This window comes from Scyliorhinus torazame, chromosome 19 (assembly GCF_047496885.1).
Source record: "Scyliorhinus torazame isolate Kashiwa2021f chromosome 19, sScyTor2.1, whole genome shotgun sequence".
Taxonomy (NCBI): Eukaryota; Metazoa; Chordata; class Chondrichthyes; order Carcharhiniformes; family Scyliorhinidae; genus Scyliorhinus; species Scyliorhinus torazame.
The window spans coordinates 54,031,268-54,047,473 of NC_092725.1; the positions used below are offsets into that span (position 1 = coordinate 54,031,268).

At 47.4% G+C, this 16,206-nt stretch overlaps 1 protein-coding gene across 2 annotated transcripts in view; it reads right to left on the bottom strand.

Moving 5' to 3' along the window:
* Positions 1-16,206, bottom strand: part of LOC140396132 (E3 ubiquitin-protein ligase TRIM33-like) — a 159,254-nt gene that overhangs the window by 14,991 nt on the left and 128,057 nt on the right. Inside the window, exons 11-14 of one of the 2 annotated variants that reach the window (XM_072484287.1) lie at positions 9,737-9,925; positions 4,767-4,902; positions 3,088-3,160; positions 2,802-2,973 (exon numbers count right to left, since the gene is read on the bottom strand). In XM_072484287.1, coding sequence (XP_072340388.1) covers positions 2,802-2,973; positions 3,088-3,160; positions 4,767-4,902; positions 9,737-9,925 — 570 coding nt within the window. The remainder of the gene's footprint in view (positions 1-2,801; positions 2,974-3,087; positions 3,161-4,766; positions 4,903-9,736; positions 9,926-16,206) is intronic. The other variant, XM_072484288.1, reaches the window with a different exon arrangement.

Consider the following 16,206-nt stretch of genomic DNA (forward strand, 5'->3'; position numbering starts at 1 on the left):
GTCCCCCCCCCCCCCGATCCACTTGCAAGTCCACCAAATGCGGTGTGTGGTCTGAAACCACGATCACCGAGTACAGAGTCGACCACCCCCATCTTACCCACCACAAAAAAATCAACCCGAGAGTACACTCATGTGCACATGGGAGAAGTACGAAAACTCCTTCGCCTCGACCTCCCAAACCTCCACGGGTCCACCTCCACGCCCTGCCCCGCCAAGCCTCCACTTCCCTCCCCCCCCTCTCCCCCCCCCCCCCCCCAAAAAAACCTCCACAGGTCCACTTCCCCCCCCCCAAAAAAAACCTCCACAGGTCCACTTCCCTCACCACCCCCCCCCCCCCCCCCCAAAACCTCCACAGGTCCACTTCCCCCCTCCCCAAAAAAAACCTCCACAAGTCCCCCCCCCCCCCCAAAACCTGATGGAAAATGTTCATACTGGAGTCCAGTTACTAGTGGTATATCACAAGGATGTGTTTTGGGGCCACTGCGGTTTGTCATTTTTATAAATGACCTGGAGGAGGGTGTAGAAGAATGGGTGAGTAAATTTGCAGATGACACTAAAGTCGGTGGAGTTGTGGACAGTGCGGAAGGATGTTACAAGTTACAGAGGGACATAGATAAGCTGCAACGCTGGGCTGAGAGGTGGCAAATGGAGCTTAATGCAGAAAAGTGTGAGGTGATTCATTTTGGAAGGAATAACAGGAAGACAGAGTACTGGGCTAGTGGTAAGATTCTTGGCAGTATGGATGAACAAAGAGATCTCGGTGTCCATGTACATAGATCCCTGAAAGTTGCCACACAGGTTGAGAGGGTTGTTAAGAAGGCGTACGGTGTGTTAGCTTTTATTGGTAGAGAGATTGAGTTTTGGAGCCATGACGTCATGTTGCAGCTGTACAAAATTATGGTGCGGCCGCATTTGGAGTATTGCATGCAATTCTGGTCGCCGCATTATAGGAAGGATGTGGAAGCACTGGAAAGGGTGCAGAGGAGATTTACAAGAATGTTGCCTGGTATGGAGGGAAGATCTTATGAGGAAAGGCTGAGGGACTTGAGGCTGTTTTCGTTAGAGAGAAGAAGGTTAAGAGGTGACTTAATTGAGGCATACAAGATGATCAGAGGATTGGATAGGGTGGACAGTGAGAGCCTTCTTCCTTGGATGGTGATGTCTAGCACGAGGGGACATAGCTTTAAATTGAGGGGAGATAGATATAGGACAGATGTCAGGGGTAGGTTCTTTACTCAGAGAGTAGTAAGGGCGTGAAATGCCCTGCCTGCAACAGTAGTGGACTTGCCAACACTAAAGGCATTCAAATGGTCATTGGATAGACATATGGGCGATAAGGGAATAGTTTAGATGGGCTTTAGAGTGGTTTCACAGGTCGGCGCAACATCGAGGGCCGAAGGGCCTGTACTGCGCTGTAACGTTCTCTATGTTCTATTAATGCACACCAATGGCCATTTCACCCATGGGATGTGACGTGATGGCTACTTGTGTCCTGCCGCTGTCTGATGATGAATCCCCGGAAACTGGCTTTTGCTAGTTTGAGCTGATCTTGATCTTCTGCTGCAACATGAGGGGGTGGGAGGGACGGTCGAATTATATGTCGGATATAGACCTAAACATGACTTTTGGCACCAACAAAATGGGGTCATATTGTGAGATGGATCCACTTATATACTGTGATCAAAAGGTATAAAGCACGTTCAATTCCCTCAAGAAATCTCAAAGTACCTCACAGCCATGAACAACGAGATCAGCTATATTGTGGGGCGGCACAGTGGTTAGCACTGTTGCGTCACATCTCCAGGGTCCCAGGTTCGATTCCCGGCTTGGGTCACTGTCTGTGCGGAGTCTGCACTTTCTCCCAGTGTCTGTGTGGGTTTCCTCCATGTGTTCCAGTTTCCTTCCACAGTCCCAAAGATGTGCAGGTTAGATGGATTAGCTATGCTAAATTATCCTTGGTATCCAAAGAGGATGGGTGGGGTTACTGGGTTACGAAGATAGAGTGGAGCTGTGGGCTTAAGTAGGATGCTATTTCCAAATGCCGGTGCAGACTCGATGGGCCGAATGGCATCCTTCTGCATTGTATTCTGGAGCACAAGCCTTCCAGTTTCGCTTCAAAGACTGAAGCCTTCAGTAGTCAATGGACAACACACTACACTCAAAGGGAAGAATGATATATGTATCATATATCCCTATACATGATACATCATTGTTTTTCAACCAGGATTCCACGAGTATCCCTTAAGGATTCGACCAAACTTTCAATTTTCCAAGATATACTGTTCTTCCAGTTAATGAAAAATCATTAATTCAATATCCATAAAATCCACAGAATCCCTTCAGTGTAAAAGGAGGCCATTCGGCCCATTGAGACTCACTGACCTTCTGAAAATAGTACCCGACCGAGGCCCACTCCCCCACCCTATCCCCGTAACCCCGCTTAACCTATTAAAACTTTGGACACCCAAGGGGCAATTTAGCTTGGCCAATCCACCTAACCTGCACGTCTTAACCAAAAAAAAAAAGTGGTGGAAAACCACCTACCCACATAGACAAGAAAAAAAATAACCGAGGGCCAGTGAGTTAGCTCCCCCTATTCTGATCATCACATGGCAACTGTAATGGAGCTCCAGCCTAATCACACCAATCAATTAGTTCACAACACCGTCAGGCATGTGACAAGGATTGGAGAGCTTTATGAATCATCGATTGAAAGTCCCATGTCCCTACAATTAACTGCTTGGATTCGGTGTTGAAACCAAATGGTGCTGACTGGATTCTTACAGAGACTCAAAACTCACCACACACGGATCTGTAACTTCCTCCCCAGGCTCTTGCTTCACCACAATGATGGGGAAATCGCAGAGGTTGTCCTCCAAAATGGCCTCCTGTTTGATTTTAATAGGTTCCAGCCGAATAAACGGGGTCGTCTGTTGAGACTCGAGTCTCGACAGTCTGCTTGATGAGGTGCAGCTGAAGCAGTGTGTGAGAGAGAGAGAGAGAGAGAGAGAGAGAGAGAACGATTATAAGGAAACAAGGAGATTGGTGCATTGCGAAGGTCAGTCAGATCAGCAAGGCCTCACTCACCTCCCTCTGCTGCCAGTGCTGGAGGTGCTGGAAGTGCGTCCTGGGATGTGAACACTGGTGATGGTCACTGACCCTAGGAAACAAGTGTAAGCAGATTAGGTTGCAAAAAAAAAAAAAAAAAAAAGAGAAGCCAACCCAAATCTAACCTTTGTACCAAATAACACAGCTGCTCGTGATTGATATGGCATGTGGCCTATTCGACTGCAAGGACATTACAGTCCAGCTTAATCCTACCCTCGCCATAGTGTCCAGCACTGTGCCGTGGGTCGGGTCCACAAATGGCTTAGATTAGATACAGCGGAACGCTCCGTGGCAACAGACAAAGGGGGAGCTCGTCAGCCCGTCAGCCGAGGATGGCTCAGCAGACAGGTCCCAGAATGTATCCCGCCTCACTCGAACACCGGGAAGGAATTGCTGGCATCCTGCCCAGCTCACAGGCAGAAAGAAGTCCGCCAATGGTGCAGATGCCTCTGCAGGAGCTTAGCACAGTGCCCTCATCTTCAAAATGATTTGAGAGCCAACAAAGAAAAGAGGTGGGTGGAGGGGGGGAGGGGGGGGGGGGGGGGGGAGGGGGGGGGATTTAGTGCTGGTTGGGATTGCTGATTGCAACTATCCAATTGGGCCAGTGACCCTCAGAACTGTCCCCTCTCAATCCTCCAAAAACAGAAACATCCTTTCATTTAGAAATAAGTTTCTTTAAAAAATATAAGTTGCCTTTACGTCAGAAACTGGTCGTTTGAGGTACCACTGCGCCACCGTACCTCAAAGTGCAAGGACCCGGGTTCGATCCCGGCCCAGGGTCAGTGTCCATGTGGAGTTGGCACATTCTCTCAGTGTCTACGTGGGTCTCACCCTCACAACTAAAAGATGCGCAGAATAGGTGGATTGACCACGCTAAATGCCCCTTAATTGAAAAAAAAAAAAATTGGATACTTAAAAAATTTATTTAAAAAAAGAAACTGCACTGAAGGGCTGGATTTCTTCTGTCCTACCAGGCCCCAGTTTTAGCGACGAGCGATGATAATGTGGAGGAAGATGAGGACGAGGAGGAGGAGGAAGAGTATGTTGACTAAGAATGATGATAATTCTGCACATTATTTTGGTAACTGAATAGTTATTTGGGTGTATGGCACATTTATTTTATAATCCTCACTGACGTAAACCTGTCCCAGCCTTACAAGAAATGTCAACGTTGTTTTACACATTTAATTCATAGATTCATAGAATTTACAGTGCAGAAGGAGGCCATTCGGCCCATCGAGTCTGCACCGCCTCTTGGAAAGAGCACCCGACCCAAGGTCAAAACCTCCACCCTATCCCCATAACCCAGTAACCCCACCCAGCACTAAGGGCAATTTAGCATGGCCAATCCACCTAACCTGCACATCTTTGGACTGTGCGAGGAAACCGGAGCACCCAGAGGAAACCCACGCACACACGGGGAGGATGTGCAGACTCTGCACAGACAGCGACCCAAGCCGGAATCGAACCTGGGACCCTGGAGCTGTGAAGCAATTGTGCTAACCACAATGCTACCGTGCTGCCCAAACACTATTTGACACTGCCAAACATTATTTTCGTTTTATGTATGCCAAAAGTTTATATGTACACATTTAGTTAGGTCTAGGAGTGCCTTGTGTTGGCGAGAGTGCCTAAAACCGCAGGACTGAGTTAGTTACCTGTATGCCCAGGAGAGGGGACTGAAGGGCCTGGAGAAGGGTTGGTGCTGGTTGCCGAAGGCTTTGCTGCCATGCCGTTGATATTCCTCTCTCTGTTCAGTAAGCTTTCCAGCAACACTGATCCCGCGTCATCCAGCTGCAGGTTGAAGGAAGAGAAGGGGCACTTTTCAAAACGCTCATTTCTAAATATTGAGAGACTATTCAACAGTTGAATCGATTTAACGCCTCAACTCGGCTATTGGGTGCTCCGTGGAAACAGGAGACGAGTGTTTATCCGTCGATCAACACAAAAGCAGATTACCTGGTCATTTCACCCATTGCTGTTAGTAGGAGCTTGCGGAGTGCAGATTGGCGTCATGTTTCCCACGTTACTACAGTGACTCCACTTCAAAAGTAATTCATGGGAAGTCAAGCACTTTGCAACTGAGGTCATGAAGGGCATTGGATAACTGCAAGTCTAGTCCTTTTTTTTTCTTCAGTATCGTCCTTTTTTGGTTTAGTGATGGCAGTTTGGCCTCTGCATTTTCAGGGGCAAACTCCTCCGAATGCTCGAGACTGGTTGGAAGCCTGGGTTGGCCTCAGGATCGTTCCCCTGCTCAATCTCACTCATATAAGGTGCCAGCCCTGCTTAGAAATCAAAACATGCTCTTCCTTTCACTCTATCTGGCAAACTGGGACTATTTCTCCGATCAGTTTACCCGTATGTAGTGTGCCTGTGCAAACTGACAGTCCCGAAAAACGGTGCAAGTTCTTTGAGCGTGTCAATAAGTGTACAAACAAAATACTAACTACGCCTTGAAATCATAGACACTCAAAATATAGATTGTGGACAGCCTTCAATGCTCTTGGGTTCATTGACACTATAGGACACCGAAGCCTGGGAGGAAAATGACTTGAGTATTGGGAGATAATTTTTCCTCGTCCTCTATCAGCAGAGAAAGATCTCTATTTTTGGGGCTGAATGCTTACTCGACTCTGTCCCGGGAATAGAGAGGTTTCCCTGCTGCAATAGATACTCGGTAAAGAACACCATCTACCTAATTTTAGTCTACATTCAGCCGACCAGAATGCAATTTTTCACCTCTGGCCCAGTGACGCCACCCATACGAGCTGGGATCAGCTGTTTGGGAACTGGAGGAACCCAATACTTTGAATTCACTGAACTCTCTTCTCACCTCTTCCCAGATCTCTCATCTACGACAGTCCCCTGCGGACAAGTACTAATGGGTTCCAGTCAGTATGTGTTTATACTGGCTGCATGGAATTATTGTTCCCCTACCTCAGCAGAGAGTGGCTGCAAGAAACTATTGTTCGCCTACCTCAGCAGAGAGGTGCGAGTCCTACGTGTGTAGGTGGCCATCTACACCCCACCCTGCAGTTTACAAAATGGTTATTTGAGAGAGAGCAGGCAGGTGAATTTGGACCCTTTAAATATTTAAACTGGATTATTTTTGATGGTGATGACTCAGGTTACACAGGAATGCAGATAAATAGGGACTTCCCTCCCTAAATCTCTCCGCCTCTGTATCTCTCTCTTCTATGACATCCTTTAAAACCTACCTCTTTGATCAAGCTTTTACTCACTTGTTCTAATATCTCCTTATATGGCACAGCGTCAAATTCCATTTGAGAACTGGCTTCTGAAGCACTCTGGGATGCTTTGCCGCATTAAAGGCGCTACATAAACGCAAGATGTTGCTCGTGAACTGCGAACCAATTGCTAGGCACCTGATGACTCCAAGTCAGGACTCCCCTCAGACAAAAGGCAGACTCTACACCTGCCAAACAGCTCCGGCTTTCCAGCAGTAATTGTGTTAAAATGGTGCTGGATTATCACTTAATTGCTTCCCTCAGAATCTCCCCTTCTCTGACTGCAGGCCAAAGAGAAAGAAACGTGTTGTGCGTTGTGCTGTCCAGTCAGTTTAACTTCTGTGGATGGGAAACTTCCAGAAACTATGAAACTGGGATGGAATTAATAGTTTCTCGCAGTGGCATAGTGGTATTGTCACTGGACGAGTAATCCAGAAACCCAGGGTAATGCTCTGGGGACATGGGTTCAAATCCCACCAGGGCAGATGATAGAATTTGAATTCAACTTAATATGAAAACTGGAATTAAAAGTCTAATGAAACCATTGTCGATTGTTGTAAAAACCCAACTGGTTAATTAATGTCCTTCAGGGAAGGAAATCTGTCATGCTTACCTGGTCTGGCCTACATGTGACTCCAGACCCACAGCAATGTTGTTGACTCTTAAATACCAACAAATGTTGGCCCGCCCACATCCCGTGAATGAATAAAGAAAAACAAATGTCGGTTAACTAAGGAGCGCGAGCATGGATTTCTTAAAGGAAAATCGGCTTTTTGAAGAGGTAACAGAGAGGGCTGAAGACGGCAATGCTGTTGATGTTCCGCACAACAGGCTTGTGAGCAAGGTTATTGCTAATAGAATAAAAGGGACATCGATACAAAATTGGTTGAGTGACTGGAGAAACAGAAAGCAATGGTTAATGGATGTTTTTCGGGCTGGAGGAAGGTTTGTAGTGGTCCGGTATTGGGACCCTGGTTTATTTCTGATGAATATTAATGATCTACACCTTGGTTTACAGGGAACAATTTCAAGATACAAAACTTGGAAGCATTGAAAACTGTGAGGAGGACAGTGACCGACTTCAAAAGGACATCGACACATCGGTGGAGTGAGCGGATAGGTGGCAGATGGAATTCAATGCGGAGAAATATGGGGTGATACATTTTTGGCAGGAAGAACATGGAGAAACAATATAAAATAAAGGATACAACACAAAAGGAGGTGCAGGAGCAGAGAGACCAGGGTGGAAATGTGCATAAGTTATTGAAGGTGGCAGGGCAAGTTGAGAGAGTTAATAAATGTAGGGCAGCACGGTAGCATAGTGGTTAGCACAATTGCTTCACAGCTCCAGGGTCCCAGGTTCGATTCCGGCTTGGGTCACTGTGCGGAGTCTGCACATCCTCCCAGTGTGTGCGTGGGTTTCCTCCGGGTGCTCCGGTTTCCTCCCACAGTCCAAAGATGTGCAGGTTAGGTGGATTGGCCATGATAAATTGCCCTTAGTGTCCAAAATTGCCCTTAGTGTAGGGTGGGGTTACTGGGTTATGGGGATGGGGTGGAGGTGTTGACCTTGGGTAGGGTGCTCTTTCCAAGAGCCGGTGCAGACTCGATGAGCCGAATGGCCTCCTTCTGCACTGTAAATTCTATGATAATATTCTATGATAAAGCATATAGTATCCTGGGCTTTATTAAAGGGGGAATAGAGTACAAAGAACAGGGAGATTATGTTGAACTTGGCATGGTAAGGGTGGCATGGTAGCACAGTGGTTAGCACTGTTGCTTCACAGCGGCAGGGACTTGGGTTTGATTCCCAACTTGGGTCACTGTCTGTGCGGAATCTGCGCGTTCTTCCCGTGTCTGAAAACAAAATGAAAATCGCTTATTGTCACAAGTAGGCTTCAAATGAAGTTACTGTGAAAAGCCCCTAGTCGCCACATTCGCCTGTTCAGGGAGGCTGGGACGGGAATTGAATCGTGCTGCTGGCCTGCCTTGGTCTGCTTTAAAAGCCAGTTATTTAGCCCTGTGCTAAACCAGCCCCAGTGTCTGCGTGGATTTCCTCCGGGTGCTCCGGTTTCCTCCCACAAGTTCCAAAAGATGTGCTTGTTAGATGAATTGGACATTCTGAATTCTCCCTCAGTGTACCCGAACAGGCACCAGAGTGTGGCGTTTAGGGGATTTTCACAGTAACTTCATTGCAGTGTTCATGTAAGCCTACTTGTGACACTAATAATGATTTAAAAATAAATTAAAATTGCGTAAGGCACTAGTTGAACCTCAACGGGAATATTGTGTACAGTTCTGGGGGCCACATTCTCGGAAGGATAGAGAGAGTGCAGGAGAGGCTTGTCAAAATCATTCCAGGGATAAGGAAATTCAATGACGTAGATCGGGGAAGTTGGGATTCTTCTGGAGAAGAAGACGGCAGAGCAGAGAGTCATTCAAAACCATGGAGGGGTTGGACAGAGTAGATAGTGAAAGGATCAATAATGGGGGGGGGCACAGATTTAACAAAATTGGCAAAAGAAACAAAAGCAACCCAAGGAAAAATCAGTTTAGCCGGCGAGTGGTTACGTTCTGGAATGGACTGCCCCCTGAGCCGGTGATGAAGCAAGTTCACTCGAGGCCTTCAAGGGTATGACTGTTTGGAAAGAAGCAATCTGCAGGGTTACCGGGAGAATGGCGCTAGAAATGTTTAGCGAGCTGGTGCACACACGGAGGGCCGAGTGGTGTTCCTTGTGCGCTGTGACAATTCTGCTGTTCCTAACACTACGCAGCAAAATGTTACGGAGCTGAAAGCTGTAACCATTTGGCATTCGCCAATGCCCCAAGTCCACGAGATAGGTCGATGTTAATTGTCTGGGGAGAGGATGCTGTTAAAGATACCAAATGAATGCCCTTTTTCCCTTCCCATTGTGCCATGTACCTTGAACATCCACCTGAACCAATGGGGACTGAGTTTGATGTCTTATCTCCGTCAATGCAGCATACTGGCGAGTTGAAATGCATGGCAAGGTTAATAGGTTGAGTTGCTAGTTGTCTAAAACCAGGAGTGGGGTAGGCAAAGCTTCTTCTGTATTTGTGGTGGATTCAGCTGAACACTTCAAATTAAACAGGAGCTATGTCCCTCCGGGTGGGGTAGAGCTTTGCGTTTAGAAATGTAACAAACATTAAAAGCTTTTCTCCAAATTCATTCAACACCCACCCCTACCCCCACCCCCTTTAACACCGACCCCACCCAGTCCCCCCCCCCTCCCCATCCCGCCTCACATCTTCCGACCCCACCCAGTCCCCCCTCCCCATCCCGCCTCACATCTTCCAAGCTGCACCTTGGTAAAGGGTTGGCTCAACCTGCCCCTTTCGTGTTCCGTTGTGTTCGTTTTTACCTGAATTTGAGGAATATCGGGAAGATAGGAGAGATGCTCAGGGTTGGTAACGGATGGGAGCAGCTCTGTCATTGGAATCGGGTTATTGGAGGCAAATCCGCCACTTGCAGTCACAAAGAGCTGGGAAGGATAAGAGGGGGTTGTAGTGCTGGCTACTGGGAAAGCTCTCGAGTTTCCAGGGCTGTAGTGCTGAGGAAAATGGGGAGCAGAAAAGGCAACAGTAAAATGTACAGCGACGGCCTCAAGTTACTCATTCACAGACTGACAATGTTTCGGTTGTGCACCAGTCTTGCCGCCTGGCCATGCCTCAAACCCGCTACCCCGACAAACTCCTGTGAAGTTCGGAGGGCGGGCTGCAGTGTCAGAGCTGCCGTCGGTCCGACGAGATGTTACACCGAGGCCCCATCTGCCCGTCCTATTGGTTCAGGTGGATGCTAAAGATCCAGTGGCGCTGTGCGAAGACGGCTTAGGAACTCCCCTGACAACATTCTTCTCATCCAACATAACAACTGTGGCCCAGCCACCTCGCTTGCGGGATGCCGCTGTGCAGAAAATGGCTGCCACATTGGTCTGTTTACCGACAGTCCTTGTGTGTCCAAAAATAATCCATCACTTCAGAAGAGTTTGGGCCGGAAAGTGGAGCTGAGTCCACAAAAGATCAGCCATGATCTCATTGAATGGTGGAGCAGGCTCGAGGGGCCAGATAGCCTACTCCTGCTCCTAGTTCTTATGTTCTTATGAGTTTTTAGACATTGTCACGTGGTAAATGCAAAATTCTCATCCATTAATGGGAAGAATAGGACTAAATAACATACACTGGAGCACAAAATATGGTCTATATGGGTAATCTGGGTGGAGGTGTTGACTTTGTGTAGGGTGCTCTTTCCAAGAGCCGGTGCAGACTCAATGGGCCGAATGGCCTCCTTCTGCACTGTAAATTCAATGATAATCTATGATTAATCTAGGACAAAGGTTCGGCACAACATCGTGGGCCGAAGGGCCTGTTCTGTGCTGTATTTTTCTATGTTCTATCTCTCTTTTAAGCAACGCAAACACTCTCTCTGCCCTTCACTGAAACAATTTTAAGATCTTGCTGTTGCTACAGTTCTGTGGGGACCGAATAAGCAACTCCAGTTACCTACACAGACAACTTGCACCCAATCAACCGTGTGTATGTCTCGGTGTTATGTGTGTCTCTCTCTCTTTCTCTGTGCGTGCATCCTTCTCTGTCTTGTGTGCGCGTGTGCATCCTGCAGTTTAAACCTGCTTATTTAAGAGACTGCAGATAGAAGCATTGTATTCCAAAATCATTTACGCCCTCTAAACATTTTAATTAAGTTGAGGTAGGATTAAGAAGTCTCACCAAAATCCAGGGATGGAATTCTCTGATAATGGGGCCATGTCCCCACACCCGCGAGAAAACCGGCGCAAATACTCTGGACTTTCCTGGAGAAAGTCCAGAGTGATTCTCCGTTTTGCAGGGGACTTGCAGGGCCAGTTGTCGGCGGAGAATCTTTCAATGGCCCCCGACCAGGGCCGCGTCGATTGGCGGCCCCGGAGAATCGCGGGAGCGCCGTCGGACCCGATCCTAGGTCTGACACCCATTCCCCGCCCCCGCGCCAAGCGCGATCGTGGAACGGAGACTCGGAGAATCACGGCTCAGATTTTTGAAGACAATGTTAAATTCAAACCAGTCTGAGACGACCTATCCAGGGACCTTCCCGAATCAGATCAAGGGAATCTGGATTGATACTGTGGTGACATTATAAAATCTTGTTGCACTGCCTTTCAATGACAGATTTGAGGAGGTTAGATGTAGCCGCCTCCCCCTTTGGACAGCCAGTCATATTAAAAAGGTACAAGCAAAGGGATTTTTCATTCCTCTCTCTTTCCCTAACCTCCCCCATTCCGCTTTAGACCTCCACACCTGCCCCACCTCTTCATTCCTCTCTTCCCAGTCTAATTCCCTCCGCCCAGCACAGTCCATCACCGCCCAACGTGCTGCAGCCCAAAGATCCCAGTCCTGGAAGTTCCACCAACGCGAAGATCCACATGGTTGGACTCCACTTATCCACTGCCACGAGTGATGTTCCAGGGTCCAAGGTCACTGGAGGCCTTCATCCTTCACTCTTCACAAGCTGCCTCAGGCCTTCACACCCATGTCACATTAATCCGGAACTGTTTTTATTTTTAAAACGTTAGTACGGTCCTGCTCCATCTATGAAAATGTATGCCCATCTTTTCGATTCACCTGCGGACAATACTTCAGCCCATACATACTGCTGAAGACAGAATGTTGAGATAGATAGCAGGCTTCAATGTAATTCTAAATCAGAATCAAAAACCTCATTGGAAAACCTGCATAAGATATAACAGGATCCATTCACCATTATACCCAAAGATTCCCAGTACAACCAAAATAACTTGCATTTATACTGTGCCTTTAACATAATTTAAAAAACTTCCTAGGAGCATAAATTGATAGAAATTGACACTGAGGCTTAGAAAAATCCATTAGGTGGCAAACATTTGGCTTAAGAGCATCTGAAGAGAGGGAAATGCAGAGACCGCAAGATTTAGGGATGGAATTCCAGCATTTTGGGGCAGGGCAGCTACCAACGGAATGATGAAGGACATCGGGAATGCACTAGTCTCTCTTGTGCCATCCTCACACATCCACTGTAGCTCATCTGCAACTGCTCTGTGAGGCCCATCGTCCAACTACGTCTGGGACAACCCCTCTCTGCTGCCTCCCCTTTACGCTCCAGAAGATTGTTGTGGCTTTTCAGCTCTGATCAAATGGCCGAAACACTGATGTTTTCGATTCCGGATGTTACTTTTTCAAAGTTTTTTTGGGCTCTTGCAATTTCAAGCACCTCTTAATTTGTCTTATGACCTGCATATGGAGTTTTTTGTCACATTTCAACGGCCTCTATTTTCTTTCTCAGATCTTGTCTGGGTTTCTGAGCCAGACAGGAAAATGAATAGAATGGAGCATCTTATGATACGAAAGAGAAAATGCTGGAAAATCTCAGCAAGTCTGGCAGAATCTGTAGGGAGAGAAAAGAGCTAACGTTTCGAGTCCGATGACTCTTTGTCAAAGCCTTGGTCTCTTTTTTTCTCTTTCGTTTCAGATTCCAGCATCCGCAGTAATTTGCTTTTATCCAGGAGCATCTTATGAGCTTTGTTCCTGGTTAACAGCTCGAGTGTCTTGTTGACACATCCCTCACCTTCACAAAATTATTTCTGACCATCTCTATCTTCATCACATCTGCCTTCTGCTAGCATTTGTCCTCAGTAGACAACTGATCTACTTGGCCCAGTGTGACACCATCCACTTCAATCTTCCCTCTAGTTGCTTCTAACTACAATTGTTTTTGTCTTTTTGGTGTTCATACTCAATCCATACTCTGAACCTCTCGGGCGCGATCGACTGGCCATGTTGCGCCTGAAAGTCAGCGTGCGTGGCGCAATATGGCCCCTAGATGATGGAGGACCCCGCTCCTGGGATATACCCGGCTCGCTACGCCTCACGAGACGAACACAATTGTGCGAGACATCGCAATGTGAATCCTGCCCATTGTGGGCGGGATCACATTGACAAATTTGCATATTAGAGAGAGATAGCTAGTCTTACCCCAATATGTAGTTTGCAGAGGTAACTAAGGTGTTGGGATCTATCCCCTTTGCCTCGGGGATCTCAGGCAAGCGCCATTCAGTACTGGGACCAGGCTGAATTGCACTCGTGGGGGTCTCCCAGGTGATCGGAGGCCCCCAGGTGCTTGCCCTCTGGCAGGGTGCCACCTTGACACTGCTGGTGCCAACCTGGCACTGTCAAAGTGCCAGGCTGGCAATTTTTAAATAAAAAAATTTAAACTGACAGGGAGGTTTAAAAATGCTTCAGATTTCTTAGATAGCTTAATAATGAATGCCCCAGCTCACTTGGTATGTATCTTTGGTATATATTTGATCACAAATTTCTGTTAGAACTTATAACTTTGTTTTGCAAGTGGCCATTAGATGTTCTGTTGTTACTTCATCTATGTCTGGAGTTTTTCCTGTACTCATCTATTTCAAAGCATTCTTTACCTCTTATAGCTTAATATCTGTTCCATTGTTGCCTCTACATCTTCAGGCATTCCTAGATTTGGATCATTGAACATATCACTTATAAATTCGGTCCATCTTTTTGGTACCAGGTCTCTTTCAAACATTATTTTACCAGCTTTGTCTTTATGCACCCACTATCTGTTGTTATCTCTCGCCTTCTATCTTTCAAAGATTTCACCACCTGGTACATAACTCTAATTTTGTGATTTCCTTCTGGCTCCAATTCTTTATCACACATCTCATTATACCATTTCCCGTTAGCCTGCATACATGAACCCATTACAAGCCCACCAACTCCCACAGCTACCTCGACCTCAGCTCTACATAGCCCACATTCTGGAAGGACTCCATCCTATTCTCCCAGTTCCTTCCCATCTGCTCCGATTATGCCATTTTCCAAAATGTTGCTGTTGAAATGGCTTCCTTCTTCCTTAATCGTGGTTGCCCACCCACTATGGTTTGCGGGGCTCCCAACTGTTTCTGACCCATCTACCGCACTCTGCTCTCACCCCTTCCCCTCCCTCCCAGAACCAGGATCGGGTCCCCCCTTGTCCTCACTTTTCACTCCACCAGCCTCTGCATTCAAAGGGTCATCCTCCACCAGTTCAGCCAACTCCAGCATGTTGCCACCATCAAGCGCATCTTCCCCTCACCCCCCCTTCCCCTGGCAGCATTCCACAAGGGGCATTCCCTCTGGGATACCATGGTCCATTCCTCCATCACCCCCTACACCTCACCCTCTTCCCACAGCACTTTACCATGTAATCCAGAAGGTGTTAACAACTTTACCTGCTCCCTATCCAAGGGCCTAAACACTCTTTTCAGGTGAAGCAGTGCTTCATGTGCACCTCCTTCAATCTGGTCTATTGGATTCGCTGCTCCCAATGGGGTCTACTCTACATTGGGGAGACTAAATGCAGATTGGGTGATCGCTTTGCAGAACACCTTTGGTCCATCCACAAGCAGAACCCAAACTTTCCTGTTGCTTGTAATTTCAACTCACCATCCTCATCTAATGTCCACATGTCCAAACCTTGGCCTGCTGCAATGTTCCAGTGAAGCCCAGCACAAGCTGGAGGAACAGCACCTCATCTTCCGATTCGGCACGTTACAGCATTCCGGAGTTGAACAACTCCAGACTGAGAACTCGCTCCTCCACCTTCACCCCCATTTTTATTTCTATCAATTTATTTTAATTTCTTCCAATGATCTGATTTTCCCTCACCAGCGTCTCCCCTCCCCCCACCACCAGGGCCATCTGTTGCCTATTCCAAGTCGTCCTTTGATAGATTATTGATTTATTCATGATGTCATGCGAGTGCCCCTTCAAGAAAGGTTTTGTTTGACGGCACGGCTTCAGTGATGTCATTTGTGGGTGGAGCTGGGCTGTGGCTGTCGGGTGAGAGGGGGTTTAGGGTTTGGGTTCCAGTTTTGGTTTGGACTGCAGAAGGGAGGCAGTATTTCCCTGTTTTTATTTTAAAGCTGTTCAGTGAACGGAGAGCACATTGGGTGTGGCAAACTGCCTTGGTAACCTTAAAGAAGTGTTATTTTCGGAAGGAGTTTGGAATCTGCTGGTTGGACGCTGCACCAGAATCTCAGGGAAAGGACCAGTCCCATTCAAGTGAGATTACAGTGTGCTGGGCCACGCCCTTGAAAGTGATTTTGGTTTTATTGGATTTTGTATTGAATTGGAACAGCTAAGGCGGTTATACATAGATTAGTGTAGCTGTTGTGTGTTTTTTCATGTTTGTAATTGAGAACACTTCTTGCTAACTGAATGGCACCCATGAATTGTAGACAACCCCCACCCCCCCTCCCCAGACTCCTCCCCTCCACCCCCCTCCCAGAGTCCTCCCCTCCACTTCCTCTTGTAAATTCCTCCCCCCCAACCCCCCAATCTCGGTTCCTTCCCCAACTTTTCACCCCGGCTAGACTCACCAAAACCTGCTCTACCAGGCTCCGATAGCCGCAGCCCCTCCCCCCACCTCACTCCCGTTCACTGGCCGGCTTAAACCGGCCAGCGTGGAGGCCACAGTCCGGGTCTCCTTCCCCCTTGCCCGGTCCCAGGAAAACCAAGAAATCCCCTTTAGCACACAACCCCAGCATACACACCCAAGCCCCAAAGAACCATCATTGCAAATGAAAGTCCCATCTCTTCCCTTGTCCAAATATATACAATGTTGACTCATTTAGTCCATATAACCAATACGCAGTGAAAAAATAAAGTTACATGAGGCTACATCGGTACACAACCATTTCTCAATTTTGCCACAGTCCTTCTGCCTTCGCAAACTCCTCCGCTGCTTCCGCCGTCCCAAAATAAAAGTCGTTGGATTTGTAGGTCACCCTCAACTTAGCTG